Below are 20,612 nucleotides of genomic sequence, written 5' to 3'. Positions count from 1 at the left end.
CCAATCCTACATCTGATAGAGGACTAATACGTAAAACACTCAAAGAACTCAAGAAACTCATCTCCAGAGAGACAAATAACCCTATTAAAAATGGGGTACACACCTAGGAAGCGCAAAGCCCTGGGTTCGGTCCCCAGCTAAAAAAAAATGGGGTACAGAGCTAAACAAAACATTCTCAGCTGAGGAATATTGAATGACTGAGAAGCACCTAAAGAAATGTTCAATATCTTTAGTCATCAGGGAAATGCAAATCAAAACAACCCTGAGATTCCACCTCACATCAGTCAGAATGGCTAAGATCAAAAACTCAGGTGACAGAAAATGCTGGTGAGGATGTGGTGAAAAAGGAACACTCCTCCATTGTTGGTGGGATTGCAGACTGGTACAACCATTCTGGAAATTAGTCAAGATTCCTCAGAAAATCGGTCACTGCACTATCTGAGGATCCAACTATACCACTCCTAGGCATATACCCAAAAAATGCTCCAATGTACAACGAGACAATTGCTCCACTATGTTCATAGCACCCTTTTTTATAATAGCCAGAAGCTGGAAAGATCCCAGATGCCTTTCAACAGAGGAACAAATACAAAAAATGTGGTGCATCTACACAATGGAGTACTACTCACCTATCAAAAACAATGACTTCATGAAATTCATTGGCAAAGGGATTGAACTAGAAAATATCCTGAGTAACCAATCACAGAAAAACACACATGGTATACACTCACTGGTAAGTGGTTATTAGCCCAAAAGCTCGAATAACCCAAGATACAATCTGCAGATCACATGAAGCTCAAGAAGAAAAACAACCAAAGTATGAATGCTTCACTCCTTCCTAAAAGGGGGTGGGGAATACTCATAGGAGGGGGGGATATGGAGGCAAAATTTGGATCAGAGACTGAAGGAATGGCCATTCAGATCCATATGAGTACACACACACACACACACACACACACACACACACATGATATATATATATATATATATATATATATATATATATATATATATATATATATATATATCCACCAAAACTTGATAAGATTGATGAAGCTAAGAAGTGTATACTGACAGGAGCTGGATATAGCTGTCTCCTGAGAGGCACAGCCAGATCATGTCAAATGCTGAGGCGAATGCTAGCAGCAAACCATTGAACTAAGAACAAGATCCTTGTTGGAGGAATTAGAGAAAGGATTGAAAGAGCTGAAGGGGCTTGCAACCCTATAAGAAAAACAATGCCAACCAACCAGAGCTCCCAGGGACTAAATCACACTACCAAAAGAGTACATACAGACAGACCCATGGTTCTAGCTGTATATGTAGCAGAGGATGGCCTTGTTGGGCACTAATGGAAGGAGAAGCCCTTGTTCCTGCCAAGGCTGGACCCTCATTGTAGGGTAATGTCCGGGGAGAGGGGAACAGATGGGAGGGGAACACCCTTATAGAAGAAGGAGAGGGGGTGGGATAGGAAGCTTATCTCTGGGAAACCAGGAAATGGAATAACATTTGAAATGTAAATAAAAAATATCCAGTAAAAAAATAATACAGGTTGATTTCTACTTTCCTTGATGAATATCTATCTTTCTTTTCTTCTCTTTTAGTTATTTCTATTTTTGAGATAGGGTCTCACTGAAATTGTGGTACAATGAGCTTGCTAGGTGGTTGGCCAATGGGTACAGGACCTGGCTGTCTCTCCCCTCTAACATTATTGTTATAGGAGCAAGTTGCCATGGCAGCTTACGTTCTAGGCATCCACTAGACTCAGGTTCCCAGGACGTGTGCAGCAGACTAACCAACTGAATGTTCTCTGTAGCCTCTCTAAGTGATAAATTTCAGAAAGTTTATAATACACATTTATAGATACACAAGGTGCATGCTTTTTCAAAGGCTAGTAAATTTGGTTATGAAGCATTTAAATATAAGTGTGCATAAATATAACTATAGATAGCTGTATTTCATTTACAATTAATTCCTCAACCATTAAAACCAAAGGTACTATTTTATAATAGTAATAACTCTCCAAGCTAGAGATTAAAGTTATTTTTCCAGACAAAAATAGCATCAATTCAGGAAGACTCAATTTTGGAAGGATGAGCCAATAGAATCCAACTCCAGATTCACTGAATATTATTGGTTCCATTATTCGAGATTAACACTACAGTTACCAAGCATTAGTGTCTTCAGTTCTCACTAAATTTCTAGCGGCATTCTGTCATAAAGTCATTGTTTGACATCTGCAAGAGGAGAGATGACTTGAAATTTGCAGAGGAAAAAAAAACACACACAGAAAGCCAATATTTCCTGTTGTATTTTAGTCTCACTGCAGCTCCAATAGCAGAATTCTTGGCATCAGTTTGAGATGCACTTCCCTTATATGTAAATTAATGTAAATTTCAGGTTAACATAAGCTAATTTAATTTTGTATTAATGAAGAAACGATGACTAGAAGATGAAAATGTAATTAAAATGATGATAACATGATATCCAATGTTAATAAAATGATGAAATTGTTCTTCTGGGATTTTCCATTTACTGAGGCAATAGGAGACAAAGAAAAGGGATAGAACAGAGTGTTCTGTACTTGGGTGCTGTCAGCCTGCTTTTCCCTAAGGAACATAAAAAAGTCACCCTCTTAGTTCTGCTTGTACAGTCAGCCGGAGAGCTGGGATCACTAATCAGTCATGTAACAGGGTAATCACTAAAGCTGCCCCATGCAATTTTCCATCCATAAAAAGGTATGCGCATTTAAAAACTAGTCCATTTGTACATCACAGTAATAACACAGGAATTTTAGGAGATTCTAAGCATGAAAGCTCCTTGAAAAACTAAAAAGCACAGAAACTAAGAGGAAGCTGTGGCCGCGGACCTCTTAGAGTCTTCCCGCACGTCCGCGTTATTTTCTTGCTGGCACGAAAGTATCTCAAAGTATTTGCTCTGCAACATGGGGAAGTGGCCACACACCTATTCCCCTAGAGAATTTGCAAAACATAAGCACTGTTGATGGTTTGAATGAGGTAGTTCTTTGTTTCAGAGGCTACCTCAGCATTGAGTGCCAATAGCCTCAATGAGCGCCTGTAGCTCATCTCCAATTGTAGCAAGGATGACCCCAGACCCTGATCTATAGCTTACTTATAATGTGTACACACAAACACTATCTTGCAAAAACACACCAAGCCTTACGAAGGGGTACCTAAGTGTGTCCAATTATAGATTATATGTGCGTGAATGTATAAATACTCATGAGAAATTGATGGTTTACCTATTGATGCCGCTGTTAACAATTTAGATGCTACCAACGTATGCTCAAAAAGGGAAGAGTAATATCAAAACAAACATCATGAAAACAGACAACAAAACATGAATCGGCAGTGACACAACTTCTGAAATTCACACCAATAGATGATTCCAATGCTTCCAAAGAGCATGTTATCAAGGTCTCAATGCAAACTGAGGAGCAAGCGATTAAATCAAATCAGCATTAATATTTCCTCTGATTTGCTAAAGTAAGAATTATAGTTTCAGCTGAATAAATATGTGCCTGCTTAGAGGTGTTCATTTAACAATGACCCCCCAACCCAGTAACTATGAAGCACAGTTTCCAAAGTCCCCAATACTAAAAGGACTCTTGTCATACCTGAAAAAATAATAAAGAAGAAATATCATTTCTCCACATTTTATGATTTTTACTGCTGTTATTTAGGCAGCTCAAGTGCACCAGCCTTCCCATCCCTCTGAGGAGACTTAATGTGGCCCCCTGTGAGAACCACTGTGGACAAAACAAAAGGAATATTTCCCCAACTAGACCCCAAGATTATTAAGTATGTGTCAGATAGAGCAGAGGTATAGAGGGAGGGGGAGAGGGAGGGGGAGAGGGAGGGGGAGAGGGAGAGGGAGAGGGAGGGGGAGGGGGAGGGGGAGGGGAGGGAAGGGGGGCTGAAGGGGGGCAGGAGGGAGGGAGGGGGAGGGAGGGAGAGAGAGAGAGAGAGAGAGAGAGAGAGAGAGAGAGAGAGAGAGAGAGAGAGAGAACAAACATATTTTATGGAATTTACCAGTTGCCAAGCTGTTTCTTAATTCTCATACATTGTTTTCCGTAACTCAGTTTTGTGGCTGGGGTCATGGGGAATCTATGGAGTAAAGTCAGGAGAATAAGGTGACTCTGTCACTTTTCAGAGGACGGTACACTTCAGTGTTGAGTCTGGTGCTAGTTGACTTGAAGCTAGAACCACACAGGAATCTGGTATTGGCATTTCCCTCAGTTTTATTATTTTTCCAGTGTCTTATGAGGCTCTTTTGTTCTTTGACCAGAATTTATCAACAGGAACTGTACTTGAAGTTGTCAGAATGGGAGTGATGTCATTATTTTTAACAGGAGTTAGAAAAAAACATTTTTCTAATGAAGCAATTTTGTTTCTTTGTGAAGAAGGCACAGAGGCATCCTAGACATCTCCCTCCCCCAAGCACCCTGTGCATCAGCAGCGTCCCTGCAGTGGCACATTTCTGGCACTAGATGAACCTATGTTGACACATCATTGTTACCTCCTAACTTAAACAACTTCTTCTTCTTCTTCTTCTTCTTCTTCTTCTTCTTCTTCTTCTTCTTCTTCTTCTTCTTCTTCTTCTTCTTCTTCTTCTTCTTCTTCTTCTCCTCCTCCTCCTCCTCCTCCTCCTCCTCCTCCTCCTTCTCCTCCTCTTCCTCTTCCTCCTCCTTCTTCTTTTGTGTATCTTTTATTTACATTTCAGATGTTATTCCCTTTCCCAGTTTCCCAGCCATAAACCCCATATCCCACCCTCCTCCCCTTCTTCTATAAGGGTGTTTCCCCTCCCCAGAACCCTCCTCCCTGCCATCCTCGGACATTCCCCTACACTGGAGTATCCAGCCTTGCCAGGTCCAAGGTCTTCTCCTCCTATTGGTGCTCAACAAAGCCATCTTCTGCTACATATGCAGCTGGAGCCATGAGTCTGTCCATGTATATAGTCTTTGGGTAGTGATATAGTCCCTGGGAGCTCTGGTTTGTTGGTATTATTGTTCTTATGGGGTTGCAAGCCACTTCAGCTCCTTCAATCCTTTCTCTAATTCTTCCAATGGGTACCCCCTTGATCTATTACGGTCCATGGTACTTTCTAAATATTTTTCTTATTTTTCTCTTAAGCTTTTGAAAACTCCATAAAAATCTCACTTCTACCTAATGCTTTCTCTTGTTTCATGTGATTAAAGAAATTGTGGACTTCGTATTATATTGATATAATACTTCCAGCTTTACAACTATAGAACCAATGAATGTCTCGATTAAAGGCATCCCCTTGAGTAGACATCAACTGAGTGTTGACTTTTTAATGCCTCAATAAATTCTCCCATTTAATCTTGGTACCAGGATAAAAAGAATTGGCCATATTTAGCCAATAAAGTTAAATATTGTGGGTCTTTTCTACTATAGCACGAACACAAATTAAAAGGGAGAAAATGGATAGAAAGGAAAAAGAAGAAATAGAAGACAACTTAGGAAACCAGAGCAATTTGCCATCACCGAAGCATGAAGTAAGACTGGGAAGGGATGCAAGAATTTTTGGTTTAAAATGGAAGTGGCATAGAGAGACATAGAAGAATAAGACTTGGTAATGGGAGAATTCGGGGAAAGTAGAGAAATACCCTAGAGGTCTGCTGTTCTATTCATCTGACTTACTACAAGTCTAGCAGTTTAACATCAGCTAACAATGCAGAAGAGCAAAGCAGCCCAAGAGGCACTGGTGAAACTGTAATCACGTTAAACAGTCTTATTCTGATGAAGCTATGGCCTTTGCTTCTATTCCTTTTGTCGTACTTGTTTGAAAACTAATTTCTCCTGTGGTTTTTTTTTTTTTTTTGTACATCTGTACAATCATGTCATTCTGTCGTCATTTTATTTTTGTTTTATGATCCACTCAGTCTATCCAGGGCCTCACACATGCATATATGGTTGGAGCAATCCACTAGAGCAGGCACAATTCAGTGGCTATGATACTGAAGAGAGCAATTGCTCCCTTAAAAGCCAATAGCTATTGTTAATTAACTTACTTTGAAATCCTTTGGACACAGACTCTTTCTTCTTTCTTAAAATTCCCATAATGAAAGAGCCTTCAGATCCATAGAGGCAGTGGTGAAGTGGAAGACAGGAGAGTCGATGACAAACCAGTTATAACCACGGGTCTGGTTCCATTTATCTGTGCCTCATCACAGCATCTCCCTTCATCTCTGATGTCATAGGGCAACCATACTTCAAGGAGCAACCATTCAAACCCTGCCATCTTCCTTACTTTGTTCCTTTCCTTATCCCCTCGTTTGATAAAATTTCAACTCTTGCAGGCTTTGGCTTTGCTTTTCTGTTGCTTCCATCTATCCACTCTCTAAAGAATTACACCGAGCTCCTTTCCTGAAAAAGGGAAATGTATGTTGGCTTCATCCCATCGCTCCTTTTAGTCTCTAACAGAGTTCCCTCTATGCTGGTCTCACCTTCTCTGACAGCACAGCCTCTTCCTTTTCAACTCTCAGAGGCTTTACCATGTGACATTGATCGTTCCTTGGATCTCTTTATAGCTGGGACATAAGTTGGAAAATTCAACCCACTTTGAAGGTAGTTCTCTTCCCAACAGTTAACCCTCTCCCCAAAGACCTGCCCAATGGAGCTATCTCCTGAGTTAATTTATAATCCATCAAGATGGCAAAGCCAACCTTCACAGTGCCCTTGCCACTAATCTACCCTCAGGCTTATATCCAAGATTAATAACAACATATGCCCACACAGATATTTATAAGTATTATTTTTAATAACGAACATCGAGAAGCAACAATTCCAATTATCCTCAACAGATTGGTGAACAGATAAAATCTGGTATATTTTTAAATAGCATATTAATTTACAATAAAAAATAATACAAAGACATATACTCAAAGGACTCTACATCCTACTACAGAGAAGGGATACTTGCACATCTATGCTTGTCACTGCCCTGTTTGCAGTTAAATAGAGAGAGAATTAGGCTAGGTGTTCATCAACAGATGAGTAGATAGTGAAAATGTGAGGTACAGAGAGAGAGAGAGAGAGAGAGAGAGAGAGAGAGATTTATTCATTTATAGAAATAAAAATTGCAGGAAAATGGGTATAAGTAAGAAGCATGTGAAATGAATGAAACAACTCCTAAGTTTAGAAAGACAAATCCTGTGTGTTCTCTCACATATGTAGATTCTACTCCCTAATTGTTAATATGCACATCCAAATGGAATAAATATGGGGAAAGGCCAGGAGTCTAGAAAGGAACCCATGAAACCTTGGGTAAATATCTTTGTCATAAGGGAAATGCAAATCAAAACAACTCTGAGATTTCACCTCACACCAGTGAGAATGGCTAAACTCAAAAACTCAGGTGACAGCAGATGCTGGTGAGGATGTGGAGAAAGAGGAACACTCCTCCATCGTTGGTGGGATTGCAGACTGGTACAACCATTCTGGAAATCAGTCTGGAGGTTCCTCAGAAAATTGGACATTGAACTACTTGAGGACCCAGCTATACCTTTCTTGGGCATATACCCAAAAGATACCCCAACATATAACAAAGACACGTGTTCCACTATGTTCACAGCAGCCTTATTTATAATAGCCAGAAGCTGGAAAGAACCCAGATGCCCTTCAACAGAGGAATGGATACAGAAAATGTGGTACATCTACACAATGGAATACTACTCAGCTCTCAAAAATAATGACTTTATGAATTCATAGGCAAATGGTGGAACTGGAAAATATCATTCTGAGTGAGGTAACCCAATCACAGAAAAACACACATGGTATGTACTCATTGATAAGTGGCTATTAGCCCAAATGCTCGAATTACCCTAGATGCACAGAACACATGAAACTCAAGAAGGATGACCAAAATGTGAATGCTTCACTCCTTCTTTAAAAAGGGAACAAGAATACCCTTGGGAGGGAATAGGGAGGCAATGTTTAGAACAGAGACTGAAGGAACACCCATTCAGAGCCTGCCCCACATGTGGCCCATACATATACAGCCACCAAACTAGATAAGATGGATGAAGGAAAGAAGTGCAGGCTGACAGGAACCAGATGTAGATCTCTCTTGAGAGACACACCCAGAATACAGCAAATACATAGGCAAATGCCATCATTCAACCACTGAACTGAGAATGGGACCCCCGTTGAAGGAATCAGAGAAAGGACTGAAAGAGTTTGAAGGGGCTCGAGACCCCAGATGAACAACAATGCCAACCAACCAGAGCTTCCAGGGACTAAGCCACTACCCAAAGACTATGCATGGACTGACCCTGGACTCTGACCTCATAGGTAGCAATGAATAGCCTAGTAAGGGCACCAGTGGAAGGGGAAGCCCTTGGTCCTGCCAAGACTGAACCCCCAGTGAACGTGATTGTTTGGGGGAGGGCAGTAATGGGGGGAGGATGGGACGGGGAACACCCCTATAGAAGTGGAGGGGCAGGGGTTAGGGGGATGTTGACCGGGAAACCGGGAAAGGGAATAACAATTGAAATGTAAATAAGAAATACCCAAGTTAATAAAGATGGAAAAAAATTGCATAGGCAAGGGATTTACAATTAATGACCTCAATTTCTTTATAAACATGGACTCTAGTGTCTGTTAATTAAAGGTATTACTCAGAATATAAAAAAGGGGGGGTTAGAGTGTTGAGGAAGGAGTTTAGGGCAGGGGAGTAACAAAAATGAAGTGTATATGGAAACCAATTATTAGTCAGTAAAATAATTTTAACTATTTTGAAAAATATTTTGCCATATATGGCTTGATTTTATTGTTAGAGTCTTGAGGAATAAAGATTCTACACAATCAAAAACTAAACATTATTTTACTCTTAGTACAACTTTGTTTCGCTAAAATGTTGCAAATTTATTAAGCATTCAACCTACCAAAATGGATACATGCATGCTCTAAATTGAATATTTAATACTTTCTGAAAATTATTATTTAAAAAGTAAGTAGATACTTTATTAATAGTGAATGAAATCAAACAATTAAACAAACCTTCCAAATTAAGAGGGACCAATGGAGGAAGAGGGGATCAAAGTAGGGATGGCAAAAGAAAGGGTGAAAATGAGCATGGTTAAAATGGCTCAACAGTTAAGAACACTGACTGCTCTTTCAGAGGTCCTGAGTTCAAATCCCAGCAGCCATATAGTGGCTCACAACCATCTGTAGTGGGATCCAATGCCCTCTTCTGGTGTGTCTGCAGACACCTACGGTGTATTCATGTATATAAAATAAGTAAGTCTAAAAGTGTCCTATGTGTGTATGAAATAATTACAATGAAGCACAGTACTTTGTCTGCCTAATATATTTTAATAAGTAGCTCTTGAAAATAGAAAAGCAAAGTATCCATTTGCATTAGAGCAGGGATGACCTTTGATATCATTATACTGAATCAAATAATCTGCTCATATGCACAGCACTGCGACTCAGTTTGTATGAAATAAACAGATTGGAAAGCCTTAGAGCAATGGGAAAAATTAGCAGTCGCTGAAGCTCAGGGGTTGTTGAAAAGCAGAGAGCCCTGGTAAGTAGATACAAAGATAATTGAGGAGGTGTAAAAAGTGTCCGAAGGTTGTGATAGTTGCTCTACAGTTCTGTCAATGCCCTGGAAACCTTTAAATCATATACATTAGACTTTATTATAAAGTATGCAAATTATGCCTCCATAAAGCTGTCCTCAAAATAACATACAGAAAGTGAGATGCTGAGCATAACAGGAAACTAAACCCAGGATCCCTTTTCCACAAGGCATGGGTTTTTTTGTTTTGTTTTGCTTTTATTTTCATTTATTTGTTTGTTTTGTTTTTTGTTTCTTGATTTTTTTTCTTTTTCTTTTCCCCCCTGTAGACACTGTAGAGTATGTCAGGGTTATAAGAACTGCTAGTAGCTTACTGGATAAGACCCCACCCAGGACTTGTCAGTGCCTGAGTGAACATTCTCCTAAAGAAGAGAAATACTGACTAATAATTTCAATACAAATGTTTTTGTTTTCCTAGAGAGAACAGAAAAATCTCCAAAATCTGAGCAAACAAACCTCCAAAATCCTTAGTTTCTTGGCATTTCTTAGGAGACATAAACGTTTGTCTCATAATAAATTGCATAAGATTTCCTAAGCAATATTTATATAAATGATCATTTCTCCAAGCCCCAAAATCATGTCTGTTAACTTTAGCAAGCCACCCCCAAGCAACTACAAAAATACTTCCTTCCCGTCTATTTCAGTGCCCTTTGATATGTTATCCTAATACATTTTCTCACAATTCTCCCTCTAACGTAAGTCCATTGTGAGTTTGTTACTGTTATTTGCTTCCTATTGACATTCTTCCTAGAAAGTAAACTCTCAAGTTCTGGAAGTGTATTTGTTAGGTTTTCCGTCTGACAAATATCCCCAAAATTTAACACCTTAAAATAACAAACACTTATTCAGCTTCCAGTTTCTTTAAACGAGACTATGGGACATGACCGGTCTTGCCTAGGCTCACACTTGTGTTTGCACTAAGTCAGTTAGTTGACTGGAAACACAGTTGGTTCAAGATGGCCTTAGCTGGGAGAACTCTGCGACTCTGTCTAGTCTCCCAACTTGCAGTAAGCAGGTGAAAGTTTGATCTCATGCTGGCTGAGCAGAGGTACAATGAGAAATTCAAAAATAAATGATTTCTTTACACCTTAGCAATTCTGCGCCAAGTCACAGGGGCAGTCCAAGACTCAGAAAAGCATTTTCTATACCATTTTATAAAACATGTGCATTATTTCACATACTTATTACAACTATGTGTATTGGTAAACCTTAATCATCTATGCTTTTAGTAATTTTCTACAGCCTCCATATCATGAACGATGATCACTTTACAAAGAATAGGACGCGGGGGCTGGGGATTTAGCTCAGTGGTAGAGCGCTTACCTAGGAAGCGCAAGGCCCTGGGTTCGGTCCCCAGCTCCGAAAAAAAAAGAACCAAAAAAAAAAAAAAAGAATAGGACGCATAAAAGAAAGTTGTGTCCATTTCTGCAAGCAATATACCAGACTCTTGTAGTGGTTTATTATTTGTTTGCAGTGTCTTTAATTTGATAACTGTCCTATCAATAAATGTGACCTGGATGAATAAATGCTTGAATTATCTGTTGGATACTTTTAACCCAGAATCTCTCCTGTAAATTGTCCTTTCTTTGTTTTAAATGCTTACTGTGTATAGATGCTAACATTAAATTCTATTTTGAGTGGATGTTTACATGTGGAATGTGTATCTGCTTTTCTTTTAAGATGAAAATCCACTTTGACAGTCTCTTATAGTTATTGCCAAGTCAGGTGGCTGATTGCTCCTGGAGTCCATGAAGCATTCATATTTCTTTGAAGACTCCCTTTGCAAGGACATTGGAGATGTTTCAGAACACATTTTCCATCAATCTCTACAGCTATGTAGAAAGTAGAGACTATGAAAGTGAGTCTTGTTATGTCTTCCTTTCTCTTTGTTTCTTCTTTCCATTCTCCAACCAATCTCACTTGCCTCTCTCTGTTTGCTTAGACACAGCAGAACCACTGATTGCAAATACATGAAAGCATGGTGGTGGAATTGGCTTAAGGTATGTTCTGGAAGCCTCGGCAATATCACAAAGCTACACACAAGGTGGCAGGGTTGGAAATAGCAACTGGTACTGAGGATTTTATTGACTCTATGTTTCTCCTCCCTTGCCACTGCCATATAAGCAAAGCAAATCAGAAAATAAAAGAAATTCAACGATTTATCATACTGCTCCTGTCTGAAAATGTGACCCTCAGAATTCAAATGTTGCTATTTAATCACCAATGTGATGTTATTAGGATAGGAGCTGCTTGGAAGATGAGCAGATTATGAAAGCAAACCATCTTGATTAAGATTAATTCCCTTGGGGTTGAGGATTTAGCTCAGTGGTAGAGCGCTTGCCTAGCAAGCGCAAGGCCCTGGGTTTGGTCCCCAGCTCCGAAAAAAAAGAAAAAAGAAAAAAAATATTAATTCCCTTACACAAAGGGACCCCAAAGAGTAACCCTTCCCCTTCTTCTGAATGAGATTATAGCAGAAGAACACTGTCTACAGGGCTGGAAAGCATGTTCCCTGCATACATGAAACCTGTTGGTACCATGGGTTTCGTAGCCTTTAAACCTATGAGAAATAAATTTGTTAATCATAAACTACTTACTCATTTTGCATTTTGTTTTTTGTGTTGCCCATGGAGACCAAGAGCATTAGAAATAACCTCTGACAGGTTAATTGGTACGAGGACTTGAACAAACTGTGTGGTTCCACTTCAGTGTGCCTACACAGATAGAGTCAATATTTAATCTTCATATGTCCTTCCCATCACAATGCCAAATATGGTGTTTTAGAGCTACTATTCCTGAAAGGTTTTTGTCCCTTGGAATTGTGCCTCCTTCAAAAAATGACTGCCATGTTCTACTGTTAAGAGTTACAATAGTCAGGGAATCGATCCAACCACTGTTCTGGGTGGTAGCATGCCTTAAGTTCTCATCCAAACAACAGATTGTTCAAAGCTGGGACAGCAATCAATTCCTTTTCCAGCAGGCTCCTGCCATCTGGGCTAGTTCTGTTCACAGTGGACAAAGCCTTTTCACAATCACAGATGAGGCTACAAGAGGTAATTCAAATAGAAGCGATGACCTCTGACCTTCCTTTCTGTCATTTACCCAAATCTCCCAGTGTGAAAACTTCATCAGAATCTTCATATCCTCCATGTTTCTCCCCCATAGATGCCAATTCCTGACAGATTTGGGTTTTCTTGTATTACTTTTTAATGCTCGTACCTGTCTCCCAATCTTCCTCCTAGCCGTTTGCTGCAGGCCTGTGTTACTGCAAACCTGAATCCATGAAACCATCCCCAACCACAGTGCACTGCTTTCTGGACTTGGCATTTATGTCTCTATGCCTGTTCCTTACCATTATTCTTTAAATCTATCTGCTTCATGATAAAACTGCTAGTGGTGGCTTGTATGAGAAATGTCCCCAATAGACTAGCATAGTTGAACACTTGTTTCCCAGTTGGTGGCACTGACTGAGGGGTGCTGGGGCCATGCTGGAGGAAGGACATCGCCAGGGCTGGATTTTAAGATTATGCAGGTTCACACTGCAGCCAGTCTTTGCCTTCTGCTTTGTGTTTGCAGTAGAGATACGATTCCTCAGCTTCTGCTTCTTGCCACCATGCCCACTGCCTGCCACTATTACTCCCACCATGATACTCTTATCCTTCCAGAGCCACAAACTAAAAAACACTGCTCTAGTTCTAAAATGACCTATTTGCCATTTCTAAAAGGATTTAAATGGTATATTACATGTGGAGGAAAAAAGCACCTGACAAAATTTAACTTATTAATTAACTAAATTATATAGTTAAAACCATTTTATCAGTGTAAATCATTTTGCCATGCCCTGACCGACCTTGCTGTCACTTTGCTGCCCTTTCTCAGCTTACAACATTTCTCTCCTATCTTATCAGCCTCCATTTCACATTCTTTGACTCCGGATTCACTCTCTCCCTCTGCCTTCATGAGTCCACCAGATTGCAGAACGTGTTGATTTTTTCACCCTCATTGTCAAAGACTGTCATGTGTATAAACCATCATGGTAGCTAATCAAGACCAAACAACCCATGAAAAGATATCATCCCCAAGTGCCTGCTCAATAGAAAACAGAGAACAGATTGGTTTGTTACCTCTTAAAGGACACCTAGCTGTTTATCCCAACTCCCCCAGAACTCCATCCTGGATAGACATTTCTAAGCATTCTTCCCAGTCAGTCCATCCCCTGATGACCTTTGTCCTCTGAATAAGGCCAAACCTCCTTGGTTTACCTTGTTTGGGGGCACTGTTATCCCCCCAACCCCCACTGAGTGGAAATTTAGTCATCACAACTTATTTTTACATACTCAGCCAGGTCGAAATTTTCTTCATTGCAATAATAGCTTATACTATTTTAAAATCTTATATTATTAAACAGGGGCTGGCATGTGGGCACTGTCAGTGGGTCCTGGGTTTTTCTAGTCACCCTGGATGTGACTGGTAGCAATCATGTCTCTGAGCTGTAGAACTGATCTCTATAGATTTTTCCTGTCAGGGAAGGCCCATAGAAACGGAAGCCTGTGGTCTCTATGGCAAAGAAAAGACATAAGACAGAATGAGGGCAAGGAAGCAGACTCCACCGGGTTCAAAGACAAATGTGCAGAATGTGGCACTTTACACACCAATGTAAAATTTTCAGGTAGGAAACTAAACAAAGGGATGATGGTGCACCCCTTTAATCCCAGAGGCAGGCAGATCTCTGTGAGTTTGAGGCCAGTCTAGTCTACAGAATGGGTTCCAGGACAGCCAGGGCTATATAGAGAAACCCTGTCTTGAGAAACATAAAAAAATTAAAAACAAAACAAAACAAACAAACAAAACCAAGCAAATGAACACCCCCCCAATAAAAAAGAAAAGAAAAGAAAAAAAACCAACCAACCAAACCTCCAAACTGTTCTCAGGTTTAAAATCCTCCAACGTGTGTGTGTGTGTGTGTGTGTGTGTGTGTGTGTGTGTGTGTATCACATATATAACCTCCATCCCAGGACAGGCTGTATGAACCTTCTGAGGTCATAGTAGCCCTGGCTTTTGTTTACCCTTGAGGAATTGAGATTTAACTGCAGTCATCGTTCTGACACCAGAAAATCTTAAGGTTAACAGGTACAGTAGAAACAAGAAATACCCTGATGATTGAGGAAGGGAGAAAAAAGCACATGCACATTCAATGTTAAGTCTTACTCCTGGAAACCCGCTATCAAATGAGACCCAGTGAGAAAAGTAAAGGTCCCTTCCTTTTTGCTTTAGGCAACAGCCCCATAACAATGAGCCACTTCTTTGGAGACCAGTGGTTCTTGTCCCCTGGACACTGTAAGGGACACAGAGGAAAGAGCTGCCCTGAGAGTGCAAAGCTTTCCTTCCTGTTCATTCATCCCCTGTGCTGGCCATGTTTCTGAGACAGGTGCCAAAAACTTATTGAAGGAGCCAGTCATGTAAAATGCATGGTTTCATGTCAAATCCATGACATAAAATATTATTTATAGACTAAAATTTAAGAAAGAAAAGAAAGAAGGAATAGTAAATAAAGGGAGGAAAGAGGGGAGGGAGGAAGGAAAGAGTGAAAGAGAAATCCTATGTCTGGGAATTGTGAGTTAAAACTTGGTATTTCCCTTAAGTGTTAAACCCCTTACCTGAGCAGGGTATGACTGCACATGCCTTTAATCTCAGGACACTGAAGCAGAGAAAAGAGAGCTCTTCAGTGTAGAGCCAGTTTGAGGGTGGGCAGGGGCAAGGGGAGCAATGGACAGCTCCAAGTCAAAGCACTGACTGCTCTTCCAGAGGATCTGGGTTCAATTCCAAGCACCTACATAGCAACTCACAACTCAAATACCTTCACTCAGACATACACATGCAAGCAAGAAATCAATGTACCTAAAATAAAAAAGGAATTATTCAAAGTTCAGCTTGTTCACACAGAAAGTTCCAGGACAGCAAGGTCTATATAGTTAGACAAAACTGTGTCAAAAAGACAAAAACAAAAACAAAAACAATAAACAATAAACAATTCCCTAACCTGAGTTGTGAGATGAATCCTATTTTCCACCTTTATTTTTGTATTAATACAACTAGCACAAATGGAGAGTCCGATTAAATAGAGATACATATAGATTACTGGTCTTGGTTTATTACAGCATCGCCATTATTGAAGTCCTTTATTATCACAAGGAAAAGTGAAGGCCAATTTTGATGCATTAGTATTTTACTGTAGTACAAGTATTTTAAAATAAAACAAGCATCAGGGGTTATTTAGTGCATGTTGCACTTATTTCTCTGACTGCTCTATTACTTAGCAATTATAGTCCAGTTGGGTGCCCCCTTCCCAGTCTTGTTTAAAGTCTTTCCTCAAAATAGCAGGAGCGGTGTCCCTCCCCCATCATACTCAAACAATCCTAATGGAAAAAAAGATATAAAAAAAAAAGTTAGAAGTCTTGGTTTCCAATGTGACATCTGAAACTTAGGGATTGATTTATTTCAAATAAATGATCTGTTCTAAAAAAAAAAACAGTAAAAGATATAGAAAAAATTTGGTAATCAATCAATCAATCAACACAGCTATATTTACAAACAAGTACTATTTGTATTGGAGAAGCCCTGTACATTTTCTCCACAGAGCCTTCATTAGCCTTTCAGATGTGGATACCCCACAGGCTTACATTCTGAAATGGCTCTGTTGCAATGGGCTATAAGCCGCTTTAGAGCAAAAGAAACCAAATAGACACTTTGTTTAGTTTAGCAAATGAAACAATGGCTTCATGTGACAGGGCAGTCCTTTCTCCCGGTTTATAATCATAAAGGGGAAATCTCACCGGGAACTTTGGCAATAAAAAAGATGCAGCTCAGATTTTCAAAACAGCATGTGCAGACATTGGAAAGACACAGCTGAAGGGGATGGGGGAAGTGAAAAATCTCCGTGTAATTGCTTGAAAAGGAAACCATTATTCAACAGAAAACTCGAAGTTCAGATATAATGCAAACGTCTTGATGCCTTCTCACATAGCTAGAAACGTACATTCAAACGAAGCACCAAAATAATTTCCTTCTTTGGGGTGGGGGTAGGGCAGCAAAAATAACTGCAGGGAAAGAACACCTAGGAGGGGAAATGCTCTAAAAATCGAGATTTTACCCTCAGAATTCTGGGGCTGACTAGGCTGGAACAAATTAATTCTCTAGATTCTGAGAGTCCACAGAGATCGCCCTCCTTTAGGTATGTCTCTGAGATCAGATCAAGATCCTAGGTAGGTAGTGGTGAGGTGCTGAGACCCTTGGCAATGAGAGCCCAGAGCTCTGCAAATTTCTTGTGCGCACACAATGTCCCAGAGAATAAATCTGGGCATTGTTAGGATTTGATAAACAAAGCTGTTCCTTGGTCTAAAGAGGGAAGGGGTGAATTGAGAAAATTTGCATCCTGTGCTTAAAATCTCCCTTTTTGGTGCCCCACCCCCAACACCTCCCTCCCTGGGATGCACCGCAGGAGTTGAAAGCACTTAGGAGCTTTTTTTTTTTTTTTTTTTTTTTTTTTTTTTTTTTTTTTTTGCTTTCTGCCTCCTCTATGTGCCCCACACTCACACATCCTTAGAAGTTTCTAAGTCCCTATCCTCCTGCACAAACTCAAACTTCTCTTATTAGCTCCTGGATGCTGTGAGAGGTGAGGTGAAGGAATCTGCATGCTGCAAACCGGAGGCGTGATGCTTTGGCAGAGCTCACTGCTAGAAAGGAAACTGAGGGTGGGGCGAGCCATCCTGGGCATCTCAGCGCCCTCAGTGCGCCCTCCCTGGCCAGCAGTGGGCGCCTCCTGCAGACGACACAGAGCCTTGCCAGAACTTACAGAAAGGCCAACAAACTGTAGGAATAAAACTCTTCCTTCCAAATAGTCTGATTGTCAGTTTCTTTGGTGAGTGTTAACACCAGGACAAGAAACCATCCACAGACCTTCCTGGCTCTTCCTACGAGCCAGACCTACTTATAAGTCCACTCCAACAGACACTTTTGCCACTTGATTTTGAGTTCAAAAATTAAAAAAAAATTAAAAAAAATACAGAAAGTGGGTGTTGTGCAGGGGTGGGGGGGATCTTTTGCTATTCAAAAATTTCCAGAGCACATAACCCAGAGTAGTTACTTCCAACTGCTTTTCCAGACCAGCATGGAGACCAGTTCAACAGTGTAGATTGACACCCAAAGGGAACAGATGTTTCTAGAGCAAGAGGGAGTGAGAGACAGAGCAGTCTTGATCCTCAAAGTTCCAGAAGTAGGGCAGAGAGTGACAGTTCTAGTGGGCCTGGCAGATGTCAGGACAGTTTAGATTTTCTGTTTCGGTTTTCTACCTTGAATCACCAAGGTTTAAAATTCCATCGTGAAGAATTGGGATTTTGAATAGGGAGGATGTTATTACAACTACCAAAACTGATCCTAGGGCCAAAGACCAAGCCAATAACTTTTCACACAGATACTAGTGGTTCTCTAAGATTTCTGCAAAGAGTACTGTCCCCTTGAAATGAGATATAGAGAGAACAAGGTCTGAAAGCCATGTGCTGAGAAGCTGCATGTTCTAGGAAAAGCAAGTTATCTTAGGTGTTGCTTCCAGGGCTAGGGTACTGAGTGAATGGGGAGGGTCCTGTAAACCCTACACTCTTCCTCCTCTTCCTCTTCTTCCTCCTCCTCTTCCTCCTCCTCCTCCTTCTCCATAGTCACCACTATTACCACCACCATCATCATCATCATCGGCGGCAGAACTTGCACTTGATTATCTTCTTAAAAGCGTTTTGAAAGTCTTTGTTGAAATAAGCATAAATAACCGGATTGAGCAGGGAGTTGGAGTAGCCTAGCCAGTTAATTATGGCACCCAACAACGCAGGCATGTGGCAGCTGTTTTCACAGAAAGGCAGGACCAGAGCCACAATGAAAAACGGCAGCCAGCAGAGGATGAAGGTGCCCATGATGATGCCCAGAGTCTTCACCGTCTTCCTTTCACGGGCCAAGGCCATCTTGCGCTTTGCTTCAGCATTGCGCTCATTTTTTCTCTCCAAGCAGGCGGGGGCATAGGAGTTAGATCCTGACTCGCTGGGCAGAGGAAGGTGCTCTTTGGAGTTGCCCACTCGGTGCACCTCGATCACCTCCAGGGTGGCCTCGTCGTCACCCTGCCTCACTGCCCCATTAGTGCACGGAGTCCCCACCGCCCTGTTCTCAGCACAGCGCCTCCAGTCCCCACTACCTGGCTGTCCGTTCAGGCTCTTCTTGGGGGGCGGTGCCGACGAAGTTCCTAAGCTGGTGCCTGCTCCCTTCTTTTCCACCTTCCTGACAGTCTTGCGGATTCGGAAGCGTGCGGCTCTGAAGATGCGCCCGTAGAGAACCAGCATGAGCAACAGCGGGATATAGAAAGCGCCGAAAGTGGAGTAGATGGTGTAGCCGTGGTCCTTGCTGATGGTGCACGCGTCGGGGTCCGATCGGTCTTCCGGGGTGCGCCAGCCCAGCATGGGCGGGATGGAGATGAGAAAGCCAATGAGCCAAGTGAGCGAGATCAGCGCAGCGGCGCGCCGGGGCGTCCTCTTGTTCACATAGTCTATAGGGTCGGTGATCGCCCAGTACCTGTCTAGCGCGATGGCGCACAGGTGCAGGATGGACGAGGTGCAGCACAGTACATCCAGGGCGATAAACAGGTCGCAGGTGACCTGGCCCAGGGTCCACTTGTTGAGCACCTGGTACAGAGCAGCCATGGGCAGCACCAGCACTGATACCATGAGATCAGTAACCGCCAAGGAGCCGATGAGATAGTTGGCCACATTCTGGAGGGAGCGCTCCAGGGCGATGGCAGCAACCACGCAGGCATTGCCGAGCACCGCGCAGAAAATGAGAGTACCCAGCAACAGAGAGGTGATCACTTGGTAGCTGAAGGTCACGTCGGAGATGCTAGTAACGTTGCCGCCGGTCCCGAAGGGCTCCTGGGACGCTGTGGTGTTGTTGCCCTGGCCAAAACTGAACACATCCATGCCTGCCTGCACTCCCGCTGGGGTGGGGGAAGGGAGGGGGGAAAGAACTGCAAGGGGATCTCCCTCGCCCCTCCCCCTAGGGTCTTCCTTCTTTTCTGGGGAGTTTCAGAGGGAGGGGATCCAGAGACTGGAGCGGGAAGTTCTTACTTGCTCGGGCGAAGGCATCTGAGAAGAGCACTCACCGGCGCTCTCTTGCTTGGCTCCCGCGGGTCCTGAGCACTCAGAGGCTCCAGCTAGGAAACTGTAGTTGGGCTGGAAGCAGCTTCCAAATCTCTGGGTGCTGGTGAGATGGCTGCAATATCTGTCTCTCACTGTCCATTTCACTTTGTCGTCGCTGCCCAACTGACTGCGGGAGCCGGATTCTCCCGACTAACAAACAGACTCAGAAGTCTCTGGATTCCAGAAACCCCATCTTCCGGGGTCACTCTGTGACCCTCATCTCCTGGTTGCTTCTCTCAGACTCTCCTGCCTTCTCTACTGTTTTTCTTTTTTCCAGCCTCCTTCTCCCGGCTTCCTCTCACTGGCCTTCCCTTCCAGTTCCCCTTTCCTTCTCACCTCTCTTTCTTTAGTCTTGTATGTCGCTCAGACAGCTAGTCTCCCTTCCTCCCACGCTAACCCCCACCACCATCTAACACTTCCACAGTCCCGAGTGCCTCCTTCTTCTGGGTCCCCGCCCTCCTCTCCCTCTAGCCAGGCGTCTTTACATTCCAGTGGACACACTCAGAACTCTCTTCATATATCTACTCCGATCCGCTAGTCAGACCAATGTTTTTAACAGATTAAACCCCGCCTCCTACCTAGCAAACTAGAGGGGAATTAAAAAAAGAGAAAAGAAAAAAAAACAAAGAAATGAAAAGAAAGAGAAAGAACGATATATTTCCCCTTGGCACCTTCCCTTTATTTCTGCCAGTTTCTTAAACAGAGCCCAGTTCACAGTGTGGCTATAGGGATGCGGATAAACCTTCGGAGACCCTGAAG

General features: G+C 42.0%; 1 protein-coding gene across 1 annotated transcript; it reads right to left on the bottom strand.

Annotated features, from left to right (window-relative positions):
• Positions 1-15,755: 15,755 nt before the first annotated feature.
• On the bottom strand, positions 15,756-20,346 carry Htr1a (5-hydroxytryptamine receptor 1A). The gene is given in 1 exon segment (NM_012585.2): positions 15,756-20,346. A coding segment is annotated over 1 exon segment (1,269 nt). The 5' UTR covers positions 19,635-20,346; the 3' UTR covers positions 15,756-18,365.
• Positions 20,347-20,612: the final 266 nt, after the last annotated feature.

Source organism: Rattus norvegicus, chromosome 2 (genome assembly GCF_021556685.1).
Source record: "Rattus norvegicus strain SHRSP/BbbUtx chromosome 2, alternate assembly SHRSP_T2T, whole genome shotgun sequence".
NCBI lineage: Eukaryota > Metazoa > Chordata > Mammalia > Rodentia > Muridae > Rattus > Rattus norvegicus.
The sequence above is the reverse complement of the archived record's forward strand: the minus strand, read 5'-3'. Positions and strand labels throughout refer to the sequence as shown.